Genomic DNA, 12,217 nt, shown 5'->3' on the forward strand with positions numbered 1-12,217 from the left:
AGGGTACAGAGGTTGAGGTAATGCTCTGATTGTGGAGTGTGGGTTTGGGGTGCTACTTTTGAATCTGGTTCCTGCTCATATTTGCTTTAGTGTTTGGTCACAGAATTATCTTTTAATACAATATAAAGCAAGAAAAACAAATGAAGAAATGGTGAGTGTAGAACAGAATGAATGATAAAGAAATGGTAACATAATCAAATTTTGAAGCAACTTTTTATTGTTTTTTTGGGGGGATGTTGTATGCCATTAGACACTGAGTGATTACACAACTAGGGAGGTAGAAGGAGGGTAGGAGAACCCAATATCCTAAAGCTGTCAAACTCTCTTTGAAGCACCTGAAGTTGATTAAATATGAAAACCCTGCAAATATATTTGCCAATGCTGTTTCAAATTTTTCTTTCTAGTGTAAATTTCTTGAGAAAAGCACTGGTTCCTGGAAAAGAGGATTAGAAACACCTTTCCAGATGGCAAAGAAAAGAAAATGAGAGGGAACAAAATTCAACTAAAGTTAATGGGGGGAAAAAAAGTTTACTAATGCTAACAGGTGAAGCCCATGACAGCCCCAAGATGGGTGCTACTGTTGTCATGGCAACCACAGTCTGCTTCCTACAGGGATTTTCTCGGAGACTGCTGGCTGAGAGAGTGGGTGGGTCTGGACCAACTTTTAATTTTACACTTTAACGCATCTTATGGCCAACGAGTCACAAGACAAGTTGGCTGTGAGTCAGCCACCTGCCACCGTGAAAGAGGCCTGCAGTTCATACAGAGAGCAAAGGGCTTTTACCAGCCCTGGGGTGTGGTTGTTTTGTGAATGTTTCTGCCTCTCTTTTTGTGTCTCTTAGTACAAAGTGTGCTTTTGGGTACTGTGAGTGGAAATATTTCTTCACAAATTTTCCTATGTTTACCGGAGGTTGATTCTTTGAGATGAAGTATTATGGCTGAAGAGGACAAGGGACACTAAAGCAATCCTGAATTTGGGTAGTGCGGAAGGCTGGGTAAGGAGCCAGGCCCTAGCATTCTTCTAGCACATCATCATCATCAATCGTATTTATTGAGCGCTTACTATGTGCAGAGCACTGTACTAAGCGCTTGGGAAGTACAAATTGGCAACATATAGAGACAGTCCCTACCCAACAGTGGGCTCACAGTCTAAAAGGACACATGAAAATATGTGCACTATAGTTCAGAAACTGGCCTCCAAAGAGCCATCGCTCTTTCCATTTTTAAAAGATGAGAAAGTGTCATCCCAAAGTAGCAGAAGGCTCAATCATTATAGAGAAGTGATTGGATAAAGGAAATCAAAAACTGTGAGATGATATCAAACGCATATTCAAGCTCTAATAATGAGGATGGTCTGTCAAAGACCAGTTCTTTAGGGATTAAGAGTACAGGGAAATCCACTGATGCTAAATTTCCTTCTAAGCCAGACAGTGATGACCAAGACCCAGTCATGGATGGAACAGCTGATGTTATTACATGGTTTTCTTCAGGCATGCCATGTCTAGCTGATGACAGTCTTAATTGCTCCTACCTATAGTTTTTCAACTTACCCAAAAGTACATTCCCATCATTAATCTTTTCTGATTGGTAGCAACTGATCATGACTTGGGTGACAAGCCATTGCATTCACCTGCCCCTTTATCACAGGACTTCAGCTGAAAGGCTCTTCCATATCTTGTCAATGAACAGACCTCCCAAGTCCTTGCACGTAGCAACACTTGATAGTCCGGATTTCACTTTCCTGCTCGGAGTTTCTTGTTGAGATAGGAATGTTTTCTCCGCATTTCCTGGTCCAACTGCCCCTTCAGTGTCCTCACCTGGGGAAAGTGCCTCTATTTAAGACCATCCAGAGAGGGATTTCCCTTTGAAATCAATATTAATATTGTACGACTCTGTGGGACAGGTAGATGCCAACTTTGAGCAAAAAGGTGAACTTAGAGCTGTAGGATAGTGTGTCTCTATGTTTCCGACTTGTACTTCCCAAGCGCTTAGTACAGTGTTCTGCACACAGTACACAATAAATACGACTGAATGAATGAGTGTGTGTGTGTGTGTGTGTGTGTGTGTGTGTGTGAGTGGATTGTCTCCGTTGCCGAATTGTACTTTCCAAGCGCTTATTACTCTGCACACAGTAAGTGCTCAATAAATATGATTGAATGTGTGTTTGTATTTGAGAGGAAGAGCCAAAGCAAAAGTTTTCTTCACAGAAAACAATGAGAGATGTATTACTGATTATTGATGTTAGCAGTGATGCTTTAAAACTTTCTACGGGGAAAATTGAAAGTGCCTCCCTCACAGCTACAACCTGAAAACCCTCTTTATCATTGTAAAAGTCGATACCATTTTCTTTACCATTTCAACAAAATCACCATCACTGATTTTTCTCTTGGTTTTTCAGATCATTTATGGGATCTGGAGCAGTCAGTTATTACACTCAATTCAACCAGAAGGCCTATTTTCACACCATGGTTTGGATAGAACATGGTGGCAGAATTGAGCATTAACGCTTATCTTTCTGGATAATAATGATGGTATTTATTAAGCGCTTACTATGTGCAAAACAGTGTTCTGAGCGCTGGGGAGGTTACAAGGTGATCAGATTGTCCCACGGGGGGCTCACAGTCTTCATCCCCATTTTACAGATGAGGTAACTGAGGCACAGAGAAGTTAAGTGACTTGCCCAAAGTCACACAGCTGACAATTGGCAGAGCCGGGATTTGAATAGTGGGTGACATGGTGTCAGAGGAAACAGTTTATGCCTGTGATATCAGATACACAGGAAGTACAAGATGAGTTTCCCTTAATGCAGTTTCTGCAAGAATGCAACCCCTGCACTGTAGGAGAAATAGGGTGCTTTAGCATCCACTCCATTTCTCAGCTCCACCACATGTCTGCTGTGTGACCTTGGGCAAGTCACTTAACTTCTCTGAGCCTCAGTTACCTCATTTGTAAAATGGGGATTAAGACTGTGAGCCCCACGAGGGACAACTTGATCACATTGTATCCCCCCAGCACTTAGAACAGTGCTTTGCACATAGTAAGCGCTTAACAAATGCCATTATTATTATTATTATTATTTCTCCAGCATATGTTTCTCTGCAATTTCTCCTCAAGGGCTCCCTGGAGCTATCTTTCATCACTTTTTTTGAGCACTTTCCTAGTACTTACCTGTTCCTCCAGGCCCTTCACTCTCTGCTTATAGGCTTGCTCTTGAGAATCCAGAGTCCTTTCTGCGTGGAGCTGGGTACTGCGCAGCCTCTCAGCTTCCAGATCCAGATCCTCTCGATGCCGAGAAGTCAGCTCTAGCAGTCTCTGGGCGTGCTCCAGCTCCAGCTCAGCAATCTGGGACTTGTGCAAACCAGAGGACGTATCAGGCGGCTCCCTCCATAGACCTATCTGGTGAGCTTTACGGCCCAAACCCATGAGGTGACGTTGCTCTACAGCCCAGGCTTGTGGTCACCGACTATCCCTTCGAGGTGAGCTTGTGTTTCAAACCCAGAATGGAAGTTTTCGGGTTTTTAAGCCAGCTGTGGTTGGGTTGAAACACCAGGCTGGGGATTTGGGTTTGCTAGGTCGATTGCTTTGGTTAAATCACAGCTCAGTTCGAAATGTTCATAATTCGTTTCCAACGAGATTACCAAAGAACATTTCATGGAAGTGGCTGAAATTCCCTGTTTCCCTCTGGCTTACACATGTGGAATATGGGGCAGTGAATTCTACTTCTTGTTCTGCCACTGTCTTGTCGTGTGACCTGAAACAAATTTCTTCACCTCGATTAATTACCATTTGTAAAAAGGGAGAGCCAGGGGGATCTGGCCAAATATTTGGTTAATTTCGGCCTTTAGAACTCAAAAGATGATTTGGCCTCATCGTTGCCATTGAGCTGACAGATGGGAACCACACACACTGTATACCCCTTGCCAAGTATTTCTTCTTTCTTCCCAAAGCACATTAATAGTCCGTAAGTTCCCTACCAAATGCCAAATCCCCCACTCTTCCCAGCCCTCTAAAGTGGCCACTGCTGTGTAGTGACTCAGCAGACTCCCAAATCGCCTTTCGTCAAGGCCAAAGGAGAAATCCAACTTTCTCCGTGAGTGTATCAATAAGGTCTCCGGGAGCTTTTTTAGGGGACGGATTGTCCAAAACAGCCAGAGGGATCGATACATGGATGGTCCCTGAACGTTCGGGAAAATTTGCTCCTGGAAGAATCGCTATTAGAGAGAAGCTGTGTGTTTATCCTCAACATTCCTTGCATCGGTGCTAGCTCTGCTATCCCTGCAGTGTGGGTTTTGGACTGGGCCTGATTGCAACTACCCTGCTCAGCTTCTCGCGCTCGGCCCTTGGAACGCAAAAAGTCACACATCCTGAGGTAGCCTAGCCACCCCTAATTTCTAGCCAACGATGCTTTTTTCCTATCAGGTGAATAAAAGCTGGCAAGACTATTGGGCTGAGACTGGAGAGTTAAGGAAGAGGACTAAGAAGGAGAGTAAGTCTTGTCAAAGACAATAAGGATGGAGATGGCTAACTTCAGCCTGACGTTTCTGAATAATAATAATAATGTTGGTATTTGTTGAGCACTTACTATGTGCCTAGAATAATAATAATAATAATAATGTTGGCATTTGTTAAGTGCTTACTATGTGCCAAGCACTGTGCTAAGCGCTGGGGTAGATACAAGGTAATTAGGTTGTCCCACGTGGGGCTCACAGTCTTCGTCCCCATTTTACAGATGAGGTAACTAAGGCCCAGAGCTGTTCTAAGCACTGGAGTAGATACAGGGTAATCAGGTTGTCCCACGTGGGGTTCACAGTCTTAATCCTCGTTTTACAGATGAGGTAACTGAGGCACCGAGAAGTGAAGTGACTTGCCCAAAGTCACACAGCTGACAAGTGGCGGAGCCAGGATCAGAACCCACGACCTCTGATTCCTAAGCCCGGGCTCTTTCCACTAAGCCACGCTGAATCTTCACCCACCACCAGAATCAGCTGAATGGGAAGGAGTAAATCAATCAATCAATGGAGCACTTACGGTGTGCAGAGCACTGTATTAAGTGCTTGGGAGAGAACAATAAAATGGAGCTGGTAGACACATTCCCAGCCCACAGTGAGCTTACAGTCTAGAGGGGGAGAAAGGCATTAATATAAATAATTTATAGATATGTACATAATTGCTGTGGGGCTGAAGGTGGAGTAAATACCAAATGTCCAGAGGGCACAGATCCTCAGTTGTGTTCAAGGAACAGAGGATAAATATTCTCCTGGGAGCCAGATCCTGTAACTGCTCAACAGGGGACAGTAGTTGAGGGACTGATCAGTTTAGCTTCTGTGCTCTCCAAGCCATGTCATTCTTCTGGAGCAGAGTATCACCTAAGCTTTGCAGGAAGAGGAACAGCTCAGAAAAGTACCAATCATGAAAACCTTGAGAAGCAGCATGACCTAATGGAAAGAGCATGGGCTTGGAGTTAGAGGACCAGAATTCTAATCCTGGCTCCACTTGTCTGCTGTATGACCTTGGGCAAGTTATCGATGTTCTCTGAGCCTCAGTTCCCTTATCTCTAAAATGGGGATTAAGACCGTGAGCCCCATATGGGACTCGGCTTGTGTCTGACCTGATTAGCTTGTATCTACTCCTGCGCTTTGTACGGTGCCTTGCACATAGTAAGACTTGGATTCTAATCCCAGATCTGCCACTTGTCTTCTGTGTGGCCTTGGGAAAGTCACTTAACTTCTCTGTGCCCATGTTATCTCATCTGTAAAAGGGGGATTAAGACTGTGACCCCTATGTGGGACAGGGACTGTGTCCACCCTGATTACCTTGTATAATAATAATAATAATAACAATGGCATTTATTAAGCACTTACTATGTGCAAAGCACTGTTTTAAGTGCTGGGGAGGTTACAGGGTGATCAGGTTGTCCCACGGGGGGCTCACAGTCTTAATCCCCATTTTACAGATGAGGGAAATGAGGCCCATGGAAGTCAAGTGACTTGCCCAAAGTCACACAGCTGACAAGTTGCGGAGCGGGGGTTTGAACCCATGATCTCTGACCCCAAAGCCCATGCTCTCCACTGAGCCACGCTGCTTCTCTACCTCAGCACTTAGTAGAGTGCCTGGCACGTAGTAAGACAACAAATGCCACAGTTACTATTAAATACCATTAAATAAAAATCCTTCAAAAATACCAAGAGTTAACTGAGACCGTTCTCCACCAAAGCCCTATCAAATGGTTAGGAGGCTTGGTGACAAGTTAGGAAAAGTGGAGTGTTGTGTGTGTACACACCCATCCATTTAGGGTTGTATAGGTTGCTGAATTTAGGAGAGAAGAGGTTGTGGGTAAATGTTCAGTGAGAGCTAAATTCTGGAGATTCTTCTCTTAGCCCCAACCATACTATGGAGCCCGTTGTTGGGTAGGGACTGTCTCCATCTGTTGCCAAATTGTACTTTCCAAGCGCTTAGTACAGTGCTCTGCACACGGTAAGTGCTCAATAGATAGGAATTCTCAGCTTCATGCCTGTCCTTTAGTCACGGATAAGCTGCCTTAAGGGGGTGCTATGAGAATTCATGTTTGCAGCCACGGGAGATATTATCATTATTTACTAGGCTTTGGGGAGGAAACTGCAGGGTCAGAAGTATATGTTTTACATTCCCTTTCCTTATGTTGAGAAACAAAGAACCCCAAGTATTTAAAAAAAAAAAAAGAAAGAGAAGGGGGGCAAAAAAGGAAGTCCTGTCTCTTTAAAAATCCATGGCAGGCTCCTGGAAGCAAATGTTAAAAGGAGAAGAGAAAAAAGTGAAATCCAAAATAAATAAACGGCCACATCCGGATTTCCCCTCCTGAGACACTAATAAAGGGTTTTATGAGTTTGATATGAATTACCCTTCCCGGCCATTTACAGCTGATCTTCTGGAACTCATTAGCTATTCCCTCCCCTTCCCCCAGCCCAAGCGAAGGGGGTGAACTTGAGGGAATCGCAGGGCACCATATACAAAGCATTTCATACTTTGCAAAGTACAATTTTACAGTTTACGAGGCTGCTTTTTTTCCCACAACAGAAACCGGTCTCACATTTCTAGTCACCCACAGGAACATTTATTAACACAACTTTTGTTCTGTCCTGAACCAGCCAAGAAGGCAGAGCCTGGCTTACCCGCTTCCCAAACAGCTCCTGCTCAGAACATTCTCTGCCCAATCAATTCAGAAGGCACCTGGGAGGTCAGAACATTTCCTGAGAGTAAACACTATGCTGCATTGCAGGATTTTGCAAGGAGAATTACACGGGGAATAAGGTTTTCGTTGGAGTGGGTGCAGTAGAGAGGAGGATTCTGGACACCGGGCTGTTCAGTCCTGGCCCAGGTCAGAGCCAGTAGTGTTTAGATGTCTTCCCATCTGCTGAATAGCCCATAAGACAGAAACTCAAAGCTCCGAGGTGGCAAAGAAGGAGAAAAGGGGGATTTGATCTTCCAACTGTGAGAACTTCAATTGTTTTCTAAATAACTGTGAGAATGGGGTAGCAAGTAGAAGAAGTGGGAGAACACATGGGCAAGGTGGGAGGTGTCTCCCCTCCCATCTCCACTGAGTATTTTAAAAGGGAGTTCTTGAGGGGTAGGTTCCCGAGGGGACCACAATGATGGAGACAGGGTAAGACTGAGCCAAATGATTCTGGTCTTCTAAATGAGGCCCGTGGACAAAATTCACCCCATCCTTAAAGAAGCCCCAGACAAAGCTGTTTCTTCTCCAGTAAATAAGCGCCAAGCTGATGATAGGGGTTCTTTCCTCCCCGCACTTTTATTACTAATAATGATGGCATTTGTTAAGCGCTTACCATGTGCAAAGCACTGTTCTAAGCATTGGGGGGATACAAGGTGATCAGGTTGTCCCACGTGGGGCTCACAATCTTAATCCCCATTTTACAGATGAGGGAACTGAGGAACAGAAAAGTGAAGTGACTTGCCCAAAGTCACACAGCCAATAAGTGGCGGAGCCGGAATTAGAACCCATAACCTCTGACTCCCAAGCTCGTGCTCTTTCCACTGAGCCACGCTGTTATTAGCATTATTATGGAATTTGTTAATCAATCAGTCATATTTATTGAGCGCTTACTGTGTGCAGAGCACTGTACTAAGCGCTTGTTAAGCGCTCACTACATGCCAGGCACTGCACTAAGTGCTGGGGTGGATACCAGCAAATCGGGTTGAACACAGTCCCTGTCCCACGTGGGACTCACAGGCTCAATCCCCATTTTACAGATGAGGGAATGGAGGCCCAGAGAAGTGAAGTGATTTACCTAAGGTCACACAGCAGACAAGGGGTGGAGCTGAGATTAGAACTCATGACCTGATTCCCAGGCCTGTGCTCTGTCCACTACTCTAGAGAAGCAGCGTGGCTCAGTGGAAAAAGCCCGGGCTTTTCTGGAGTCAGGGGTCATGGGTTCGAATCCCAGCTCTGCCATTTGTCAGCTGTGTGACTCTGGGCAAGTCACTTCACTTCTCTGGGCCTCAGTTCCCTCATCTGTAAAATGGGGATTAAGACTGTGAGCCCCCCATGGGACAACCTGATCACCTTGTAACCTCCCCAGTGCTTAGAACAGTGCTTTGCACATAGTAAGTGCTTAAGAAATGCCATTATTATTATTATTAATTGTCAGCTGTGTGACTTGAGCAAGTCACTTAACTTTTCTGGGCCTCAGTTCTCTCACCTGTAAAATCGGGATTAAGACTGTGAGCCCCCCGTGGGACAACCCAATCACCTTGTAACCTCCCCAGTGCTTAGAACAGTGCTTTGCACATAGTAAGCACTTAACAAATGCCATTATTACTATTATTATTAATTGTCAGCTGTGTGACTTGGGCAAGTCACTTAACTTCTCTGGGCCTCAGTTCCCTCATCTGTAAAATGGGGATTAAGACTGTGAGCCCCCCGTGGGACAACCCGATCACCTTGTAACTTCCCCAGTCCTTAGAGCAGTGCTTTGCACATAGTAAGCTCTTAATAAATGCCATCATTATTATTATCATTATTGTAACCTCCCCAGTGCTTAGAACAGTGCTTTACACATAGTAAGCCCTTAATAAATGCCTTCATTATTATTATTATTATTACTCTATGCTGTTTCCCTAAACCATTCATTCATTCAATCATATTTATTGAGTGCTTACTGTGTGCAGAGCACTGTACTAAGTGCTAAACCACCATCTCCACCATCTCACCATCATGTTTGGTTTTGTTCTCTGTCTTCCCTTTTTAGACTGTGAGCCCACTGTTGGGTAGGGACTGTCTCTATATGTTGCCAATTTGTACTTCCCAAGCACTTAGTACAGTGCTCTGCACATAGTAAGCGCTCAATAAATACGATTGATGATGATGATGATCTCCACCTCCACGGCCACTTGGTCCAATCAAAATATTTCTCGGCCAAAGCATTCGCGTAAATCGATGGTATTTATTGAGCCCTTATTGTGTGCAGAGCACTCTACTAAGCACTTGGGCGAGTACCATATAAGAGAGTTGGTAGCCATGTCACCCACCCACAAGGAGCTTACACTCTATAGGGAAGCTTACAGTCCAGACGACTAAATTCACACTGTATCAACAGAGGGAGAGCAATAGGATTCTCCTCTATTAGCAATAGGAGAGTTGTGGGGGAAGGCTTGCCACAGAAGGCAGCTGTATTTTGAGTATGTTTAGCAGTGAGACATATTTTTAGCCATATTCCATTCTTGACTCTCTCTTTGTTGATATTATTGGGAATTTACAGCAAAAGGCCCAAAAGCATGTGTTCTAAATCCCCACAGTGACAAGAAGAGGTGAACCAAAAACCTCTTTCAGTGACTGACTCTGGTAACTTATGCAAGATGCCACAGATTTTTCTAGGCTGGGTTGTTTTTTTTTTTTTTCTGTTTTTTTGGATGAAGGAGAGAGGAGTCTAGTTGAACCATAACTGGACCAGTCATCAGGGGTGAATGTTTAAAATTAATTGCATAAAAATCAGTTTGAAAGGTTAAGCCAGACTAGCTATTAAATTACAACATAGCTACATAGTTACTTTCTGTTACACTAATAACTATGATTCTGGATCACAGATATTGGATTCATGCTCTGAAGTGTCCTATTTTCCTTTTTTTCAGTTTTCTCTTTGGCAGATCAATAAGAAAATGACTTTTTTTCTTATGGGTCATGGATGCATCTAACTCCTAGCCCGTCTCCTTCGCTCCTCACACACTCAATGGTATTTATTGAACACTTACTATGTGCAGAGCACAGTACTAAGCACTTGGGAGAGTACAATACTCTCCAACCTGTATCCAATCTGTTCTCTTGTATCTATCCTATTGCTTAGTACAGTGCTTGGCACATAGTAAACATTTAGAGCCATTACTATTAATTACACTCATACAAATAATATATTATTCATTTTTATTCTCAAAGTTAAAATAGTCTCCCTCTTCCCATCAGGACAAATATAGTGCCCTCTTTAAAATTATGTCTAGTAATAATATGTTGATTTCAGATCGTTTTTGCTCCCAAAGCTATATTCTCAAAGTGTCCCAGAATTAAGGTAGTACTTGGTTTCTTACGCATTTTAATTTGAAGTTTTGTGTATATGCTGAGGAATTCTATAAGTGAGATCTTTTCTTCAGACTTTGAGACGTCAAGGAAGCCTGCTTGGAATATTCCCTTTTTTTGGCCATGTCTTTTCAATGCCACATTTTTTTTTTTTTTTTTAATTTTAAAGGATAGTCCTCTTCTGGAGATGTTGGCATCTAACTCCCATGATACCCTTAGGACACAGGCAAATCTATCTTACAGTTCAAAAATCCAAAAAGCAATGAATGAAGGATGGGGGAGTCTTCAAGTCTTCAGGTAAATCTAGTCCTGACTTTCTTGTGCTGAGTCAGTTCTGATAGGATTGCTTTTGGATACGCCTCTACCTGCTGAATGCATGTCCAAACACCATTGAATTAGGTGGATTCAAGGTTATGAAAACTGTATAAATTTACCAGGACCAAAAAAAAAAAAGCTTTCTGAATGAATAAAATATTGTGTAGCAAGGGGAATTGGGGGAAAGGAATAAGAGCTGATTAAAAATATGGAAAGTTTTATACATAAATCTTTTCTGTTAAAGGAGTCAAGGGTCAGCTGAAACTGCTCATAATAAATTTAGAAGACGGCTCTACCACCTGGTTTGGATTTTGCTTTCTCCATCACTAGAGCTAATTAGGCCAATCCCCAAGCGCCCCTGCTGATACCTAACACATGCGTGACACAAATTATTTCTTCAAGCCTGAATCAGCACCTCTTAGCTGCCTGCAAGCCCCTACTCCGAGCTCAAGGCAGCAAAACAAGTAGCCATGGAACACGAGGGCTTGTGGTTGCCAGGCCTGAGGGATGGAATTCATTTTGAAGAATGGGTAGGCGTTATTTGAACTAAATTCAAAGACTCTGAGAGCAATGGTCAGGTACATATTCGGGGGGTTTGGAAGCCCAGAATCAGCCCAAAGAAAGGTAAGTCACTTGCTTCCCATCATCATTTAATTGCCAAGACTATTTTCAGCCAAATGGTCGATCTCAGTGCTTAGAACAGTGCTTTGCACATAATAAGCGCTTAATACCATTATTATTATTATTATCTGTTTTCTATTACAGGTATAGTTCCTATATTATTTTATGTTTTCATTTCTATTAAATATTAGCTATATTTGTTTGAAAAACAATGCCAAGTGAACCTCTTGAGTGTCAAGCTATTTGTCACATAGCTTAGCTTCTCTGTGCCTCAGTTACCTCATTTGTAAAATGGGGATTAAGACTGTGAGGCCCAAGTGGGACATGGACTGTGCCCAACCTGTTTACCTTGTATCCACCCCAGATCTTAGAAGAGTGCCTAGCAGTCATTCATTCAATCGTATTTATTGAGCGCTTACTGTGTGCAGAGCACTGTACTAAGCGCTTGGGAAGTACAAGTTGGCAACATATAGAGGTGGTCCCTACCCAACAACAGGCTGGCACACAGTAAGCACTTAACAAACACCATTTAAAAAAAAGCTAGAACTACATTTTCCTCTCTAATACATTGCTTTATAGGGGAAAAAAATGTTCCCTTTATTTCAAGTTTTCTTATTGCAAGGATTTGCTACATTTTGCTTTCGCAGATCCGTATTGCTGTGAATCCATGCCAGGACATCCTAAACTTCTTTGATTGGAAACATAGTAAGGTCAATC

The 12,217-nt window shown here is 43.2% G+C and overlaps 1 protein-coding gene across 1 annotated transcript in view; it reads right to left on the reverse strand.

The window, feature by feature from the left end:
• Positions 1-1,343: 1,343 nt before the first annotated feature.
• The window catches only part of CROCC2 (ciliary rootlet coiled-coil, rootletin family member 2), a 150,296-nt gene continuing 139,422 nt past the window's right edge, over positions 1,344-12,217 (reverse strand). Inside the window, 2 exon segments of the mRNA XM_038749439.1 lie at positions 1,344-1,817; positions 3,169-3,348. Of these exon segments, the coding sequence (XP_038605367.1) occupies positions 1,734-1,817; positions 3,169-3,348 (264 nt within the window). The 3' untranslated portion in view covers positions 1,344-1,733.

The sequence above is a fragment of the Tachyglossus aculeatus genome, chromosome 7, assembly GCF_015852505.1.
Source record: "Tachyglossus aculeatus isolate mTacAcu1 chromosome 7, mTacAcu1.pri, whole genome shotgun sequence".
In the NCBI taxonomy this organism is placed as follows: domain Eukaryota; kingdom Metazoa; phylum Chordata; class Mammalia; order Monotremata; family Tachyglossidae; genus Tachyglossus; species Tachyglossus aculeatus.